We start from the raw sequence: 12,260 nt of genomic DNA, 5'->3' as shown, positions 1-12,260 counted from the left end.
GCTGGTCAGGAGGTTGGATTAGGTGTAGCCCAGGCAGTGATGCTAACAGGGCTTAAACATCACTGGACTGGACCGACTCCAACACCAGCGTTGCCCCCACATGAACTGGAGTGATGCAAAAAGACAGTAGATGTTGTACATTTGCTTGATATGAACGCGTGTCTTCTCATACTCTCCAAAAGTGTTTGTGCTGACATATTTATGTAAGTAGTAAGTAAGTAAACTTTATTTATATAGCACCTATCACAGACAGAGTCACAAAGTGCTTTACATGCAGCAAGTTTAACAATTTAAAAAACATCATACAAACATAAAAACAATGATAGCTCAGTCAAGTGAAAGCTTGTCTGAATAGGAGCGTCTTCAGCTGTTTTGTAAAATAAACGATAGAATCGGTCACACGCAGCGACAGGGGCAGGGCATTCCACAATTTGGGAGCAACTGCCTGAAAGGAGCGGTCTCCCCGAGTTTTAAGGCAGCTTTTTGGGACCATCAGGAGATTTTGACCTGAGGAACGAAGCGTGCGGAAAGAGGAGTAAGGGGTCAACAAATCAGCGATATATTTCGGCGTCTGTCCATGTAGTGCTCTAAAAGTTAAAACTAAAATTTTATAATCAATTCTGTATTTTACTGGGAGCCAGTGGAGAGTAAACAAAATCGGGGTAATGTGTGCCCTTCTGTTTGTTCCTGTTAAAAGCCAATTGAAGGCGGCTCAGCGAAGATTTATTAAAACAAGTAAAAAGAGAATTACAGTAATCTAACCGTGAAGAAATAAAAGCATGAATGATCATCTCCATGGTAACTTTGGGTAGTATTGTTCTTTATGTATGTTATTTTTATTTTTACCCCCAGATGCTGCCCATCCCATTCTTTGCCAGCTTTCACACAGGGGCTTTGTTCTTAAACAGGTATGTTTACCTGCAGTCCTGCAGTGAGTCAGTCATGAACAAAGCTCTCAGCAGTCCCTCTCTATCATGACTTCATGCGCTTGGTAAACAAAGGCTCACAGACTACAGAGAGAGGAGAGAATGGGAAGGGCACTCGTATTGTACTGTATTTACAAACAGCCAAGCAAAAAGGTGTGAGTCAATATAGGTGGTGACATGTTTATTTCAGAGAAAATAACCCTTATTTTAGGTATGAAAGAAATAAAAATCAGCAGCAATAATTCAGCTGAACTGAGTGTGCTCCTATCAGATGTTATTAGGACCAAGAGAACAATGATGGTGTCCACCAAACACCGCCTCATACCTGACTGGGATATGTAATCACTCTAACTGAAAACACCTTGAGTTAGCAGCATCTGTGAGTGTGTGTTTGATCTAATCCTTCTAATCCTGAACCTATGCAGCTGTTTGGCTATGTGTATAGTTGGTCTAAGTATTAGGAAAAGCAGACAGATCACTGTTTATATAAGAAGTGATGGTGGATGTGAAGATGTAGAATGAGCCATGATGAATAAAAAGTGCTTCCTGCCCTAAATGTCAGCTTTAACAGGAATAACAGCCATCTCTATTAAGAAGGTAGCCAAAGCAACACTGTAGTATTACATTTCCCTCCTTTTGTGTTCAAAATAGTAACTTATCTCAGCCTCATAATGTCAAACACGTTCTGCCAGGTGAACCTTCAAGTGCAATCCCTGTTCGGAGTGGAAAAAAAATTATCAGCAGTGAAATCTCCTCTGTGGGGTTCATTGTAATAAAAAGTTCACAATTTAAGGAACTATGACTAAACCATTACTTTCCATGGGTGGATCATTGTAGCATTTTGTTGCTTGGTACCCAGGTTAAAAAGTACTATACTCGATTACTCGAACCGTGGTTATTCATCAGTCTTTGGTTATGGCTCTGGTTGTTGAATATTTTTATGTAAACTATCCTCCAAAACAGAGTTTGTATGTAATCAAATCAAACCAAACCAAACAGTTCCCTTCAACAAAGAAGCTCCCATTCTTCTAAAGTGTGCGTGGACACTCTCAAATGCAGAAATATGACAATGTATATATATATAGATGGACTCATTTCTAGAGCATTAAAGGTACACTGTGTAGTGTTTTAAGTATTTTATTAGCTAAAATCAATGTCTTCATTCATAAATATGTCCTCATTGGTGTAAAATTACCTCTGCCAATGATCTGACTTATTCTCGTAAGCAAATAATTTATTATCTGTATTTACATTGGACAGACAAGTCCAAGGAGGCTTCCATGTCGTTCCACCATTTTGAAAAACTATAATCGCTGAGAGGGACATAAAGCACTAGCCTACCTGTCTAGCTAATCCACAACGCGTTTTCGTTCAGAGCCAGCGTCACGTGACTGAAACCATCTGAAATGGAGAAGGAGATCAGTGAGAGGCGCTTGTCACCGCCCCGGCAAATTTGAAAGCCGCACTGCACTTTAGTTCATAATGGAGGATCATACTTATGCCGAGCTACAGGAGAAGGCATCCTCGTCGCCAAAAAAGGAAGACATGTTGTCATAGCGTCTTGGTACATAACGGCTACCGTAGTTGCAACACGCATTTGAAAAAGCGAGGCACTAGAGAGCACTATTCATTTGAATGCAAAATACAGTTTCACCGCTAGATGGGAGAAATTCCTACACAGTGTAGCCTACCTTTAAATGATCAAAGACAGGCATATTTCACTTCATTTATGTGTTTCAAAAAGTTGCAGGATTGACTGGTCATGAAATGGCTCCACCTGGTGGTTGGAAATATATGGGACTTGACACAGGTGCAATACAAAAACATGTCCAGTAGGGGTCAGAAAATAACTGACTGATACATTATTGTTGACAGTATTGAAAGAGATCCTGTTGGTGTCTCATGTTGACCATGTTTTCTATGACCGTGTGCTGATAGATAACCTCTATCCAACCTCATTATCCTAACATTAACCTCATGTAGATGCCTGTATTGCATTTTATTGTAGTCCACAGACAGCAGTGCATCACTTAACAACATTTAACAATTGTGAACTTTTAAACTAGCTGTGTTTAATTAGGACATAATTCTCCCATCTATATATTTATATTCTATCCTATTATTATTTCATGTATATTGTATCCTTTTACTTCATGTATATTCTGTATGTGTGATGTGTGTCTGATATGTTTGCTGCTGCAACACCGGAATTTCCCATTTTTTGGGATCAATAAAAATCTATCTATCTGATTCACTCGCTCAACCTAGTTTATTCTCCTCCAACAATTTATGCAGTTGTGAGGACTGACATGAACTTCAGTCCTCACAACAGCATAAACCTGAAATGACCTCTAGGCTTAACTAGATGTGGCTTACTTTCCCCTTAAGAACTGATGGCGTGAGTGCATTGCTTGCACTATCTCCTCTACCAAGACCTGTGACTGAGTTGGATCAGGAGGCGGCTTGAGAGATTGTTGCCATGGTAATGTTGTGACATATAACTCACAGCGTTGTTGCTTCTCCTTCCTCTTTTTATACAATGCAATTTGTATAGTTCAATATGTCTAGCTTCCTTGTTATCATCTTGCCTTTGTTTCCTTTGTTTTTGCCTATAAGAGAAAGAGAGACTGGGGTGATTCAAGTGACGTAATCCGTTTCCTACTGTAGGTCAGTCTGCCAATGCAATCTTCTGTTGTTGTTGTTGTTGTTGTTGTTGTTGTTGTTGTTGTTTAGACCCCTGAGTAGACTCCGAGAGTTCATTGTAGATTATACATTTTTAAAACATTGAACTTTTCTGGGGGAAAAAAAACTATTATTTGAGATATTTCAATGTTTTTTTTACCCTCACAAAAATCCCAGTGATTTTTGCTTCTCCTCCAGCATATACAACATGAACAATGAACTGATTTGCAGTTCAATCGAAAAAGTGACATCTCACAGAGAACATCATGTATAATTAATGCATTTAGTTCCTCTAGGTCTCTCTTTGTACTTTTACATAAGTTTAATGACCTGATTTCCATTAGCAAATGCCAGACAGTAATATCATCTATAACCAAGAGGGCCTAATTGAATAAATTAATCATTCAGACATCATGAATCCACTTGTTGCTTCTGAGTATTTGTTCCTCAGCAGGTTAGATTTAGTGGGGGTACATCCTGTGCATCCCAAAGTAGCACCTGCAGTCTTTGTTTTCCCTATTAGATTACATATTACTCCTTTTCACCAACATAACATTAAAATTACTTATTATGTTAATATTTGTACCATCACTGCTTTTCACTGCCAGCACTGTTTATATAAGTGAGTAATCACATGGCTTGGACTTCCTAACACTGTGATTCAAAAGAGAAAACAACCTCAGGGAATTCAACACCATTCTGGGTTTTGAATACTCATGAACCATACCGACTGCACAGACAACAGGGACGGGGGGCAATGCAAATTTTCACCAGCCACTGTCTACTAATGAATACATACTGAGAGGAGTAGGCTAACAGTCCAAGATCACATATTGGCTATCATGTAACTTGGTTATTTAACTGGGAATAATATTGTTGTTCATTTATGGTCTTTCATTTGCCATTCTACGGTGATTAACTGACCTGTTGCGGGGTGCAGGTTGAGATCTCATAATGATAAAACATACGCAGGCTTTTATCACCCCATTTAGAGATAAAAGATTAGATAATAATGGAGATTTTATTGCATGAAAAAACTAATTTATGTTTGCTATCGTCAGTGTCATACAATTGTACAAACAATGTACTAAAAACCTAACATGCACAATGTGGTTATTGGTGTAACCAAACAAATAAAATCCAAATTATTTTGAAACAGTACAGCCAATTGTAGAAGCCAGAATGGAAAAACATAATGCAACTTTGTATTCTTGAACATGCCCGTACGTACTTTAAGCATCATATGGGTCAAAACATGATTTTGAAGGATATATGGACTTTAAATGACTGATTATGATTACACATTTAAACTGAAAGAAACATTTTTCCAAGAAATTAAATCAAAACCCACATTCAGTACACTGTAGATTGGAATATTAAAATATATTTACTACATAATTGATGTAGCTTTTAATGTAACTACATCACCACAATTTCATTTTCCTGTTCATTCTAAAAAGCAAGGTGAATGTTTTGTTTGTGCAACTGATGTTATATGATTGCAAGGAATACAGAAACATTCTGTTTAGTGTATACACAGTAAGGTCCTCATTTAACTTTATGACACTGATACCCCATCTTGGGGCAATCCCTTATATTTTTGTATAGCTTCTGCATGTGGTAATAGTCATAGACACATTATTTTTAAGCAGGGCTGGTCATGGGACTGTTAACCAGGTTCCTCTCACAGAGGCCATCTAAAGTGATTCTGCACTTAACAGCATTGGCTCCAGATGTCACATGCAGTGGTTAGTGGTCACAGAGACTTGCTGAATGTTTCCACACGATGTGAAAGGATCTCTCCAGTCTTACTTCATTATGTGGCACACAAGAAAAAGTGAGGTAAAATAATAACCAGCTCAGTCTTGGATCTAAGGACCTTTTATTGAAGCCACCTAATGAGGGACTATTTTATTGCTGTTTTACAAGGTCAATGCAATTAACAGCAAGGCCTATCTGATAAAAGGGATGACTAGCATAACTCTGAGTCCAAACTCCTGGGCTAGCTTTGTCTTAGTGAGCAATAATTGATTTATGTTAACTTCATCACTCACAACTTTATTTAGTAAAATACACAATACAAGCACAATATAAACTGAAACAATAAAACTTAATATTATATTTAAACTTAGGGCCCATCTAGAAGATGCAGTATCAATATTAGGTAATAATGCAGATGTTGTCCACATTTCAGTGTATATTGTGATTTAGATTAAATTTGCAATTAATTAAATGGCTAAATATGGTAATTAAATGGGTGTCACTACATTTAAAGGTGACTACAACAGCAACTCTTTTGTGTCCCTGCTCTGCACATGAACTGCATTTTGACATATCTGTACAGTGTGATGAATGTCTGGTTTCTCTGGAATGGCAGATTAATAGATTATAGTTTGTGTAATTTCATTTTTTAGAATATTACTATGCCAGTAAATGTGTCAATTCTTAAAAGGTGTATCTGTTAGTTGTCAACTTCCGGGCATGGGTTGGTGCAGGTGGCTGAAGGGAGCTAAACATTAGCTATCGTGGCTAATGTAACTTGGGTCTGGAGCATGCTAACGTTATGCCAGGATATGTGACATGTGATATGTGATTCTCTATTATCATTAATCGTCATCCATTTTTACGTCTCCTTTTTCTTTTTGTTGAGCTAATGTTAGTGACTACTACTATTTTGTTGAAGAAAGTTCACTAACGTTACTAGGAAGTTGCCGGAAGTTAGCAACTGGTCTTTTTTATTTTATCGAAAACTCGACGATTAACTAGCAATAACGTTAGGTCTATTTTATTTATTCAGTTAAAGCAAGACTTACATTTTTATTTACTCGATTTTACTCCAAATACTTGCATTTCACAGCCATTTAAATACTCCAAAACATTTCAACAAAGGTTCGTATGTATTGTTTTGAAAGTGTAACCGGAAACTGTATTGTTGTCCTTCCTCCTGGACGTTTTTACGTAAACGGATCTATGACAAAAGCTACCCGTGAGGTAGTGGTCCCCGAAACATGTCTCGTATCCCCTGGGTTAACGTGCTGAATATGACCGGGGATGGGAATCTCCCTGCCGCCTGAACCTGCGGTTTACTTTACTGCAGCGAGTCAACTAGAGCGTTAAAACAAACAGAGGTAACAGGCGGGCTCTTTATTTATTCAAGAGAACATGGCGGAGTTTTCGCCCGTCCTGCCGATGCGGGATGGAGGAGGACGATTTGCCCAACCCATCTTCCCTCGGTCCAGGTCCGGTTCCGAGTCAGAGAGCGAACTGTCCCAGAGCCTGGCCCGGACCAAGATCCGCTCGTACGGAAGCACAGCTAGCGTCACGGCTTCTCTGGGGGAGAAATACATAGAGCATCGGGTTACAGACAGTGATACCCTGCAAGGGATTGCTCTCAAATATGGTGTTACGGTAAGGTTGCCACTGCAGTGTTAGTTTACGTGCTTTGATGTTCACCTTGACAAGAACATCTAATGGAATATAACATCAGTGTTAATGCATTATATAATCAGTCCTTGTACTGACTTAATTATTAGAAGAGGCAAACACAATCATCGCACCTATTTTCTCTATCATGTGGACATCACATTTACTTCTGAATTCAGTGATCGGTCAGAAGAAATTCTTAGTCGACTAACACTTATATGATTTTGTCGATTAATCGATTAGTTGATGTAATCGACAGAGCTGTGCTCTTTGAGAGGTGATTAAGACTAGAAAAGCACAATATAAATGTAGTTAATGAACCATCTGTAAAACTGAGTTTCTCCACAATTAATCCTGCAAAAGCACCACTTTAAATATTGTGTTTACCAGAAATGTGCTCATAAGTTTCTTGGAAATTAGTAATTAAGCATGAATAAGCATAAAAAATTACTCATCAACTAAAGAAGTCTTAATCGACTAAGACCAAAACGACCGATTAGTCGACTAAGAGGTGGCAGCCCTAATTTGAACACATTAATACTATTTCTATATGTCACTTCACGTTGTGGGAATTTAGTTCTTGATTTTACTTTCATTACCAAAACAAGTCAGTCCACTATAAATGCAATAGGATTATTATATTTCAACATTAACGGTGTGGAGAATGGGGCCCAAAAGCCAGAGGTTCACTGTGTGTTAACTGTTTGTCAGGAATTTAATAACATGCACATTTGTTGGCGCCAATATCTATTTAAACAGGTCCTGCATCATTTTATTTTAGAAAATGTTCTTTATTCTACTTTTTAAAGAAATAGCCTATTGCATATTGGCCTGTCATAAGTCATTCACTGCTGATTTGATGAGGATTCCATTTTGAACACAGCCACTAAGTACTGTCAAAACATCATCTAGTGAAATGTGCGTTTCTTTACACATTTTTAAAATGTTTGAAGAAGCTAAACAACTCAATTTAAAGACTGAATTGCATAGGTTTTCCCATTCATTGAATTTAGCATGCTCAAACAGTGGCTCTTTAGTAAAAAAAATGCACATATAATCTAGTACTTTTTGTTCGCTTGCAAGAAATCAAAAATATACGAAGACTGACTGTCATGTGGACAAATTAACCCATATATTTATATCAGTGACACCACATATTTATATTGGGTGTTAAAAGATGATTTGGTTCTCATCAAAACGAGGAAGTTGGTAGCTTAGTCATATAAATTATACTATTTTAACACTGTCATTTTTGCTCTCACCCTGATATGCCAGATGGAGCAAATCAAGAGAGCCAACAAGCTGTTCAGCAATGACTGCATTTTTCTGAAGAATAGCCTCAACATCCCTGTGGTGTCGGAGAAGCGCTACATATTTAACGGACTGTCCCTGGAGTCTCCTGATGGGGACAGTGAAGCAGCATGCCAGGAGGCAGATACACCTTGTGTTATGTTGCAGGATATCGAGGGACCCTCGCCAGCCCCATCTCCGCCCCCAGAGGAGCTGTCAGCCAAAGACTTCTTACACAGACTGGACTTGCAAATTAAACAATCAAAACAGGCAGCACGCAGGCTGAAAGAAGAGGAAGTAAGGTGAGGATGTAACCCCCCAACCAAACCCCTGCTTCTTTTCTGCCTGTTGACGAGTACACGCTTTCAGATTCAGACCAGGCTGTGAACGCTCATTGCCACCAATTAACTTTTAGAATTTGACCAAATTAAAATATGAATATGTCAAAATGTCACCTGGACCCGTTTTTCCCTAATGGTCCAGTCAGGCGTCCAATCAGAGGATGTTTGTTGTGGGTGTGAGGGCTGACTGTTGTTTAACAGCCCGTTTTCCCAAAAGCAGCTCATGGACTTACACTGGGTCTAAAGATCATCTTAGCCTTGAAATGCTTTTAGGGAATCGGGCCCAGATTCTCATCCCTGAGCTCTGTAGGTGATTGTCAGAAGTCCTAGTCAGCAGGAACAGAGACTGGGAAGTGCCAGTATTCTCACAGAATGAGGATCGAAGATGGGAATCAGGGTTTTGCCGACCTGCTGTACTAGTCAGATGCCTCGTTATGCAACAATCAAGTATTTAGCAGAAGATTTGGCTTGCTGAATCAGGCCTGAGCGGGTCTTCCTGACACTGCATGTTGAGACAGAGAGCCCTCACACGTCTGTTCAGTAGTGCTGTAGTAGTGGATGCCTGGCATACCCCCATTCATAGACAGTTGTTGTTGGTACTATCACTTTAGTCTGGACTGAGTCACACTGCTGCAGATAGTGTCTTCTACAGACAAATAGTTTTTTCACTTCAGGCTCTCTAAAAGTGCTTTGTTCATACTACAGTGGATGCAGGAGCTCCTGTAGCAGCTGTTATGTCAGTGTCCTTCCTGTTGGCTTCAGGGTAACATTATCTGACCGATTTGGCAGTTGCACTGGCATTAACTGTCACTTATCTCTGATTTCTGTTATCACTGCTAGTCTGAAACCATGTTATAGAACTCTAATATATCTCTAATTTCTTCTGAAAGAATAAGGAGGGTCCAAACACGTTCATCTACTAAACAGTTCATACCATATCACACCCATATAATTCAACCACAGAATAATAACATTTAGGGCGTTCAATGTTTTCCTACATCCTGTCAATTGAATTTTTTTTATTTGGTGTCCGTTATGATTATGATGATGTGAAAGAGCCAGAAGAAATCGTCAAGGCAATATATTTTGCATTCTTATTTCCACGTACAAATGTCATTACTAAATTAAACTTTTAACTAGGACTACCATGTGAACTACAACTAAATACTGTACATACTATGTGTCAGTGCAAGATAATATTGTAGCAAGTATTTCATTATTATGTGACACAACACAGTTCCTAACGTATTTTGTCATGATGTGCCAGTAACTGTAGACATGTGTTTTGTGCTTACGAAGGCACGAGCCTTGAGTAAATGTGCACATATTTAATTTCTCTTTAAATGTTTACCTACCAGCTGAGGCAAAGCCGAGCTTTGTGTTAAAGCCCTGTCTCTGACTCCAGCAAAATCAAAGGTTGGCTGTGGAGCTGTTGTGTATTTGGACAAACAGAGACACACTCTGGTGTTTCCACATAGTCCAGGAGCAAACACAGACCGCATGCCTGTTTGGCTTCCTCCCTTGGATGGAACATACCACAAACCTCTTAAGGCCCTGACACACCAACCCGACAGCCGACCGTCAGGAGGAAAGGCAGTCGGACTGATCAGTCTCCCCGAGTTGGTCAAAAAAGTGCTTCGGAACACACTGAAGCGACGCCAACTTGAGCGTACGTTCTGCGCGTGCGCGAGACATAATATGTCTTAACAGCAGGCGGCGCTAATCTGTATTGTCGCCCCAAAAATGAAAACCGGCAGCTGATTGGACGAACGCGTCACGTGGGTCTGGCTGCTCCCGGATTTTACAACCGAGCATAATGGCGGCTCATTCAGAATACGATCTCATATTTTACGAAGATAGTTCACCGAAACGTGTTTCTGAAAACATTTTAAGTGAGAAATAGACCATGCAGCTGCTGAATCTGTCTTCATTTCAGATCGACAAAGGTCAGTTTAAAAGATTTTCGTCAGATTTTGAGAGCTGTTCGTCACGCTAACAAAAGTGCACTGATTCGCTAGTCAAGGGCTAGAACTCCACCAATCAGATTGGTCACTGAGTCCGACTGCCTGCCCTCCGACCCAGCAAGTCAGGTCGGCCAAAATGAAGGCTGATGGCTCCTCCGACGGACATCGGCACGGAACACACCGAACAGACTCGAGTCACTGACCTTTTTTTAGTCAAAGAAAATCTCTATAGCTCTATAGCAAGATTATTTTAGCCTCCTACTTTTACTGTTCTGTCTCCTCTCTTCAGTTTATCCTGCAAAGTCATGGTCTAAAACTTTTCTCTCCATCTTCTATTGATTTTGATTGTTCTGTATTTCTTTCCTTAATGAACTGTGATCCCTTGCAGCTGAACTGTTTTTCTTAACCTTGTGAATAGTTTATACATATACAGTAGCTCTAAAGAAAAAAACAATGTCTTTTAAATGAAGGAATTTGGGACAGCTTGCATTTCTGAAGTAGCTTTTCTAAGAAAGTGGCCAGTTAACAGCAAAAGTTAAACTTCACGATTGGGCTCAAGATATTGGTGTGTTGTACTGAGAGGCCAAATGACCCTTCAGCTTTGACGGAGAACAATACGGCTGTTTGGTTCACCTCATCCATTATTCACACACAGTGTGCTCGCCTAGACACTGTGGTGACCAGTTAAGCAGAGGGATAAAAGAGAGGAAAAGAGTTAAGGAAAGTGTGTGTGTGCGCAATGATATTAGAAGGTGTTTTTCCACTGTGGAAAACTTCCCAATCATTAAAGGTTATCTACCCGTTTCTCATTCGCAGGAACAATGAGGAGGACTACACAACCCCAACAACGTCATATCAGGAGATATAAAGGACCAGTTCGTTAACTGCACGCACGCACGCACACACACACACACACACACACACACACACACAACCACGTCGCTTTTTTTTCTCTTTACGTTTTTGCTTTTACCAAACCATGTTGAAGAAAAGTGTGTTTGCCTTTTTATTTTTTGAAATGTTTGCCTTTTTATTTATTGATATGCAATTCTTAAGATGTATATGATTGTTTTTTGTTTTGTTCTACTTGGAGACTTGACAGCGCAGAGGCGCATCTGATATACTGTACATAGCATCTGAGCACACATGCTCAACTCATCACATGCTTCTGAAGCTGCTGTACAAAACCCACCTGCTATACACACACACACACACACACACACACACACACACACACACACACACACACACACAGCGCTAAGCAGTTCCAGAAGGATAAGCTTGTTAGACTTGCTAACTGCTTCTGATGTGCTTAATCGCCACCTAGAATAGTATCATTGGGAAGTATATTCAGGCCTTCCTCATCAGTGTTTACCTTGTTTCAGCACACCCCAAACAGAAGTGGTGGATGGACTCAAACCTTTGAACAAGTTCCATTTGCCTCATAGATGCCTTTTCTTCGGGAAAAAGAAGGGACTGCTCTATTTTTGAAGTGTGAATGCATTATTTATGTGTGTGGAGAACTGTCTGTAACAGTTGTGTTATGTGCTTTTAAATTATATTTGTTTTATTTGAGAAGAATAAATATGTCATTTAACCAGACGTGACGATCTGATGTGTTTACATGACAATAC

General features: G+C 39.5%; 1 protein-coding gene across 1 annotated transcript; it reads left to right on the top strand.

Moving 5' to 3' along the window:
• Positions 1 to 6,522: 6,522 nt before the first annotated feature.
• lysmd2 (LysM, putative peptidoglycan-binding, domain containing 2) lies at positions 6,523 to 12,228 on the top strand. Its single transcript, XM_031306316.2, has 3 exons — positions 6,523 to 7,016; positions 8,307 to 8,623; positions 11,443 to 12,228. The coding sequence occupies exons 1-3, from the start codon at positions 6,771 to 6,773 to the stop codon at positions 11,492 to 11,494; spliced, it is 615 nt and encodes a 204-aa protein (XP_031162176.1). The 5' UTR covers positions 6,523 to 6,770; the 3' UTR covers positions 11,495 to 12,228.
• Positions 12,229 to 12,260: the final 32 nt, after the last annotated feature.

This window comes from Sander lucioperca, chromosome 3, assembly GCF_008315115.2.
Source record: "Sander lucioperca isolate FBNREF2018 chromosome 3, SLUC_FBN_1.2, whole genome shotgun sequence".
Classification (NCBI taxonomy): domain Eukaryota; kingdom Metazoa; phylum Chordata; class Actinopteri; order Perciformes; family Percidae; genus Sander; species Sander lucioperca.
This window is presented reverse-complemented; position numbering and strand designations above follow the sequence as displayed.

Coding starts and splice junctions, on each gene's coding strand:
- lysmd2 (XM_031306316.2), top strand. CDS start 6,771: ATGGCGGAGTTTTCGCCCGTCCTGCCGATGCGGGATGGAGGAGGACGA. Junction 7,017..8,306: donor CTCTCAAATATGGTGTTACG/GTAAGGTTGCCA, acceptor CTGATATGCCAG/ATGGAGCAAATCAAGAGAGC. Junction 8,624..11,442: donor CTGAAAGAAGAGGAAGTAAG/GTGAGGATGTAA, acceptor TCTCATTCGCAG/GAACAATGAGGAGGACTACA.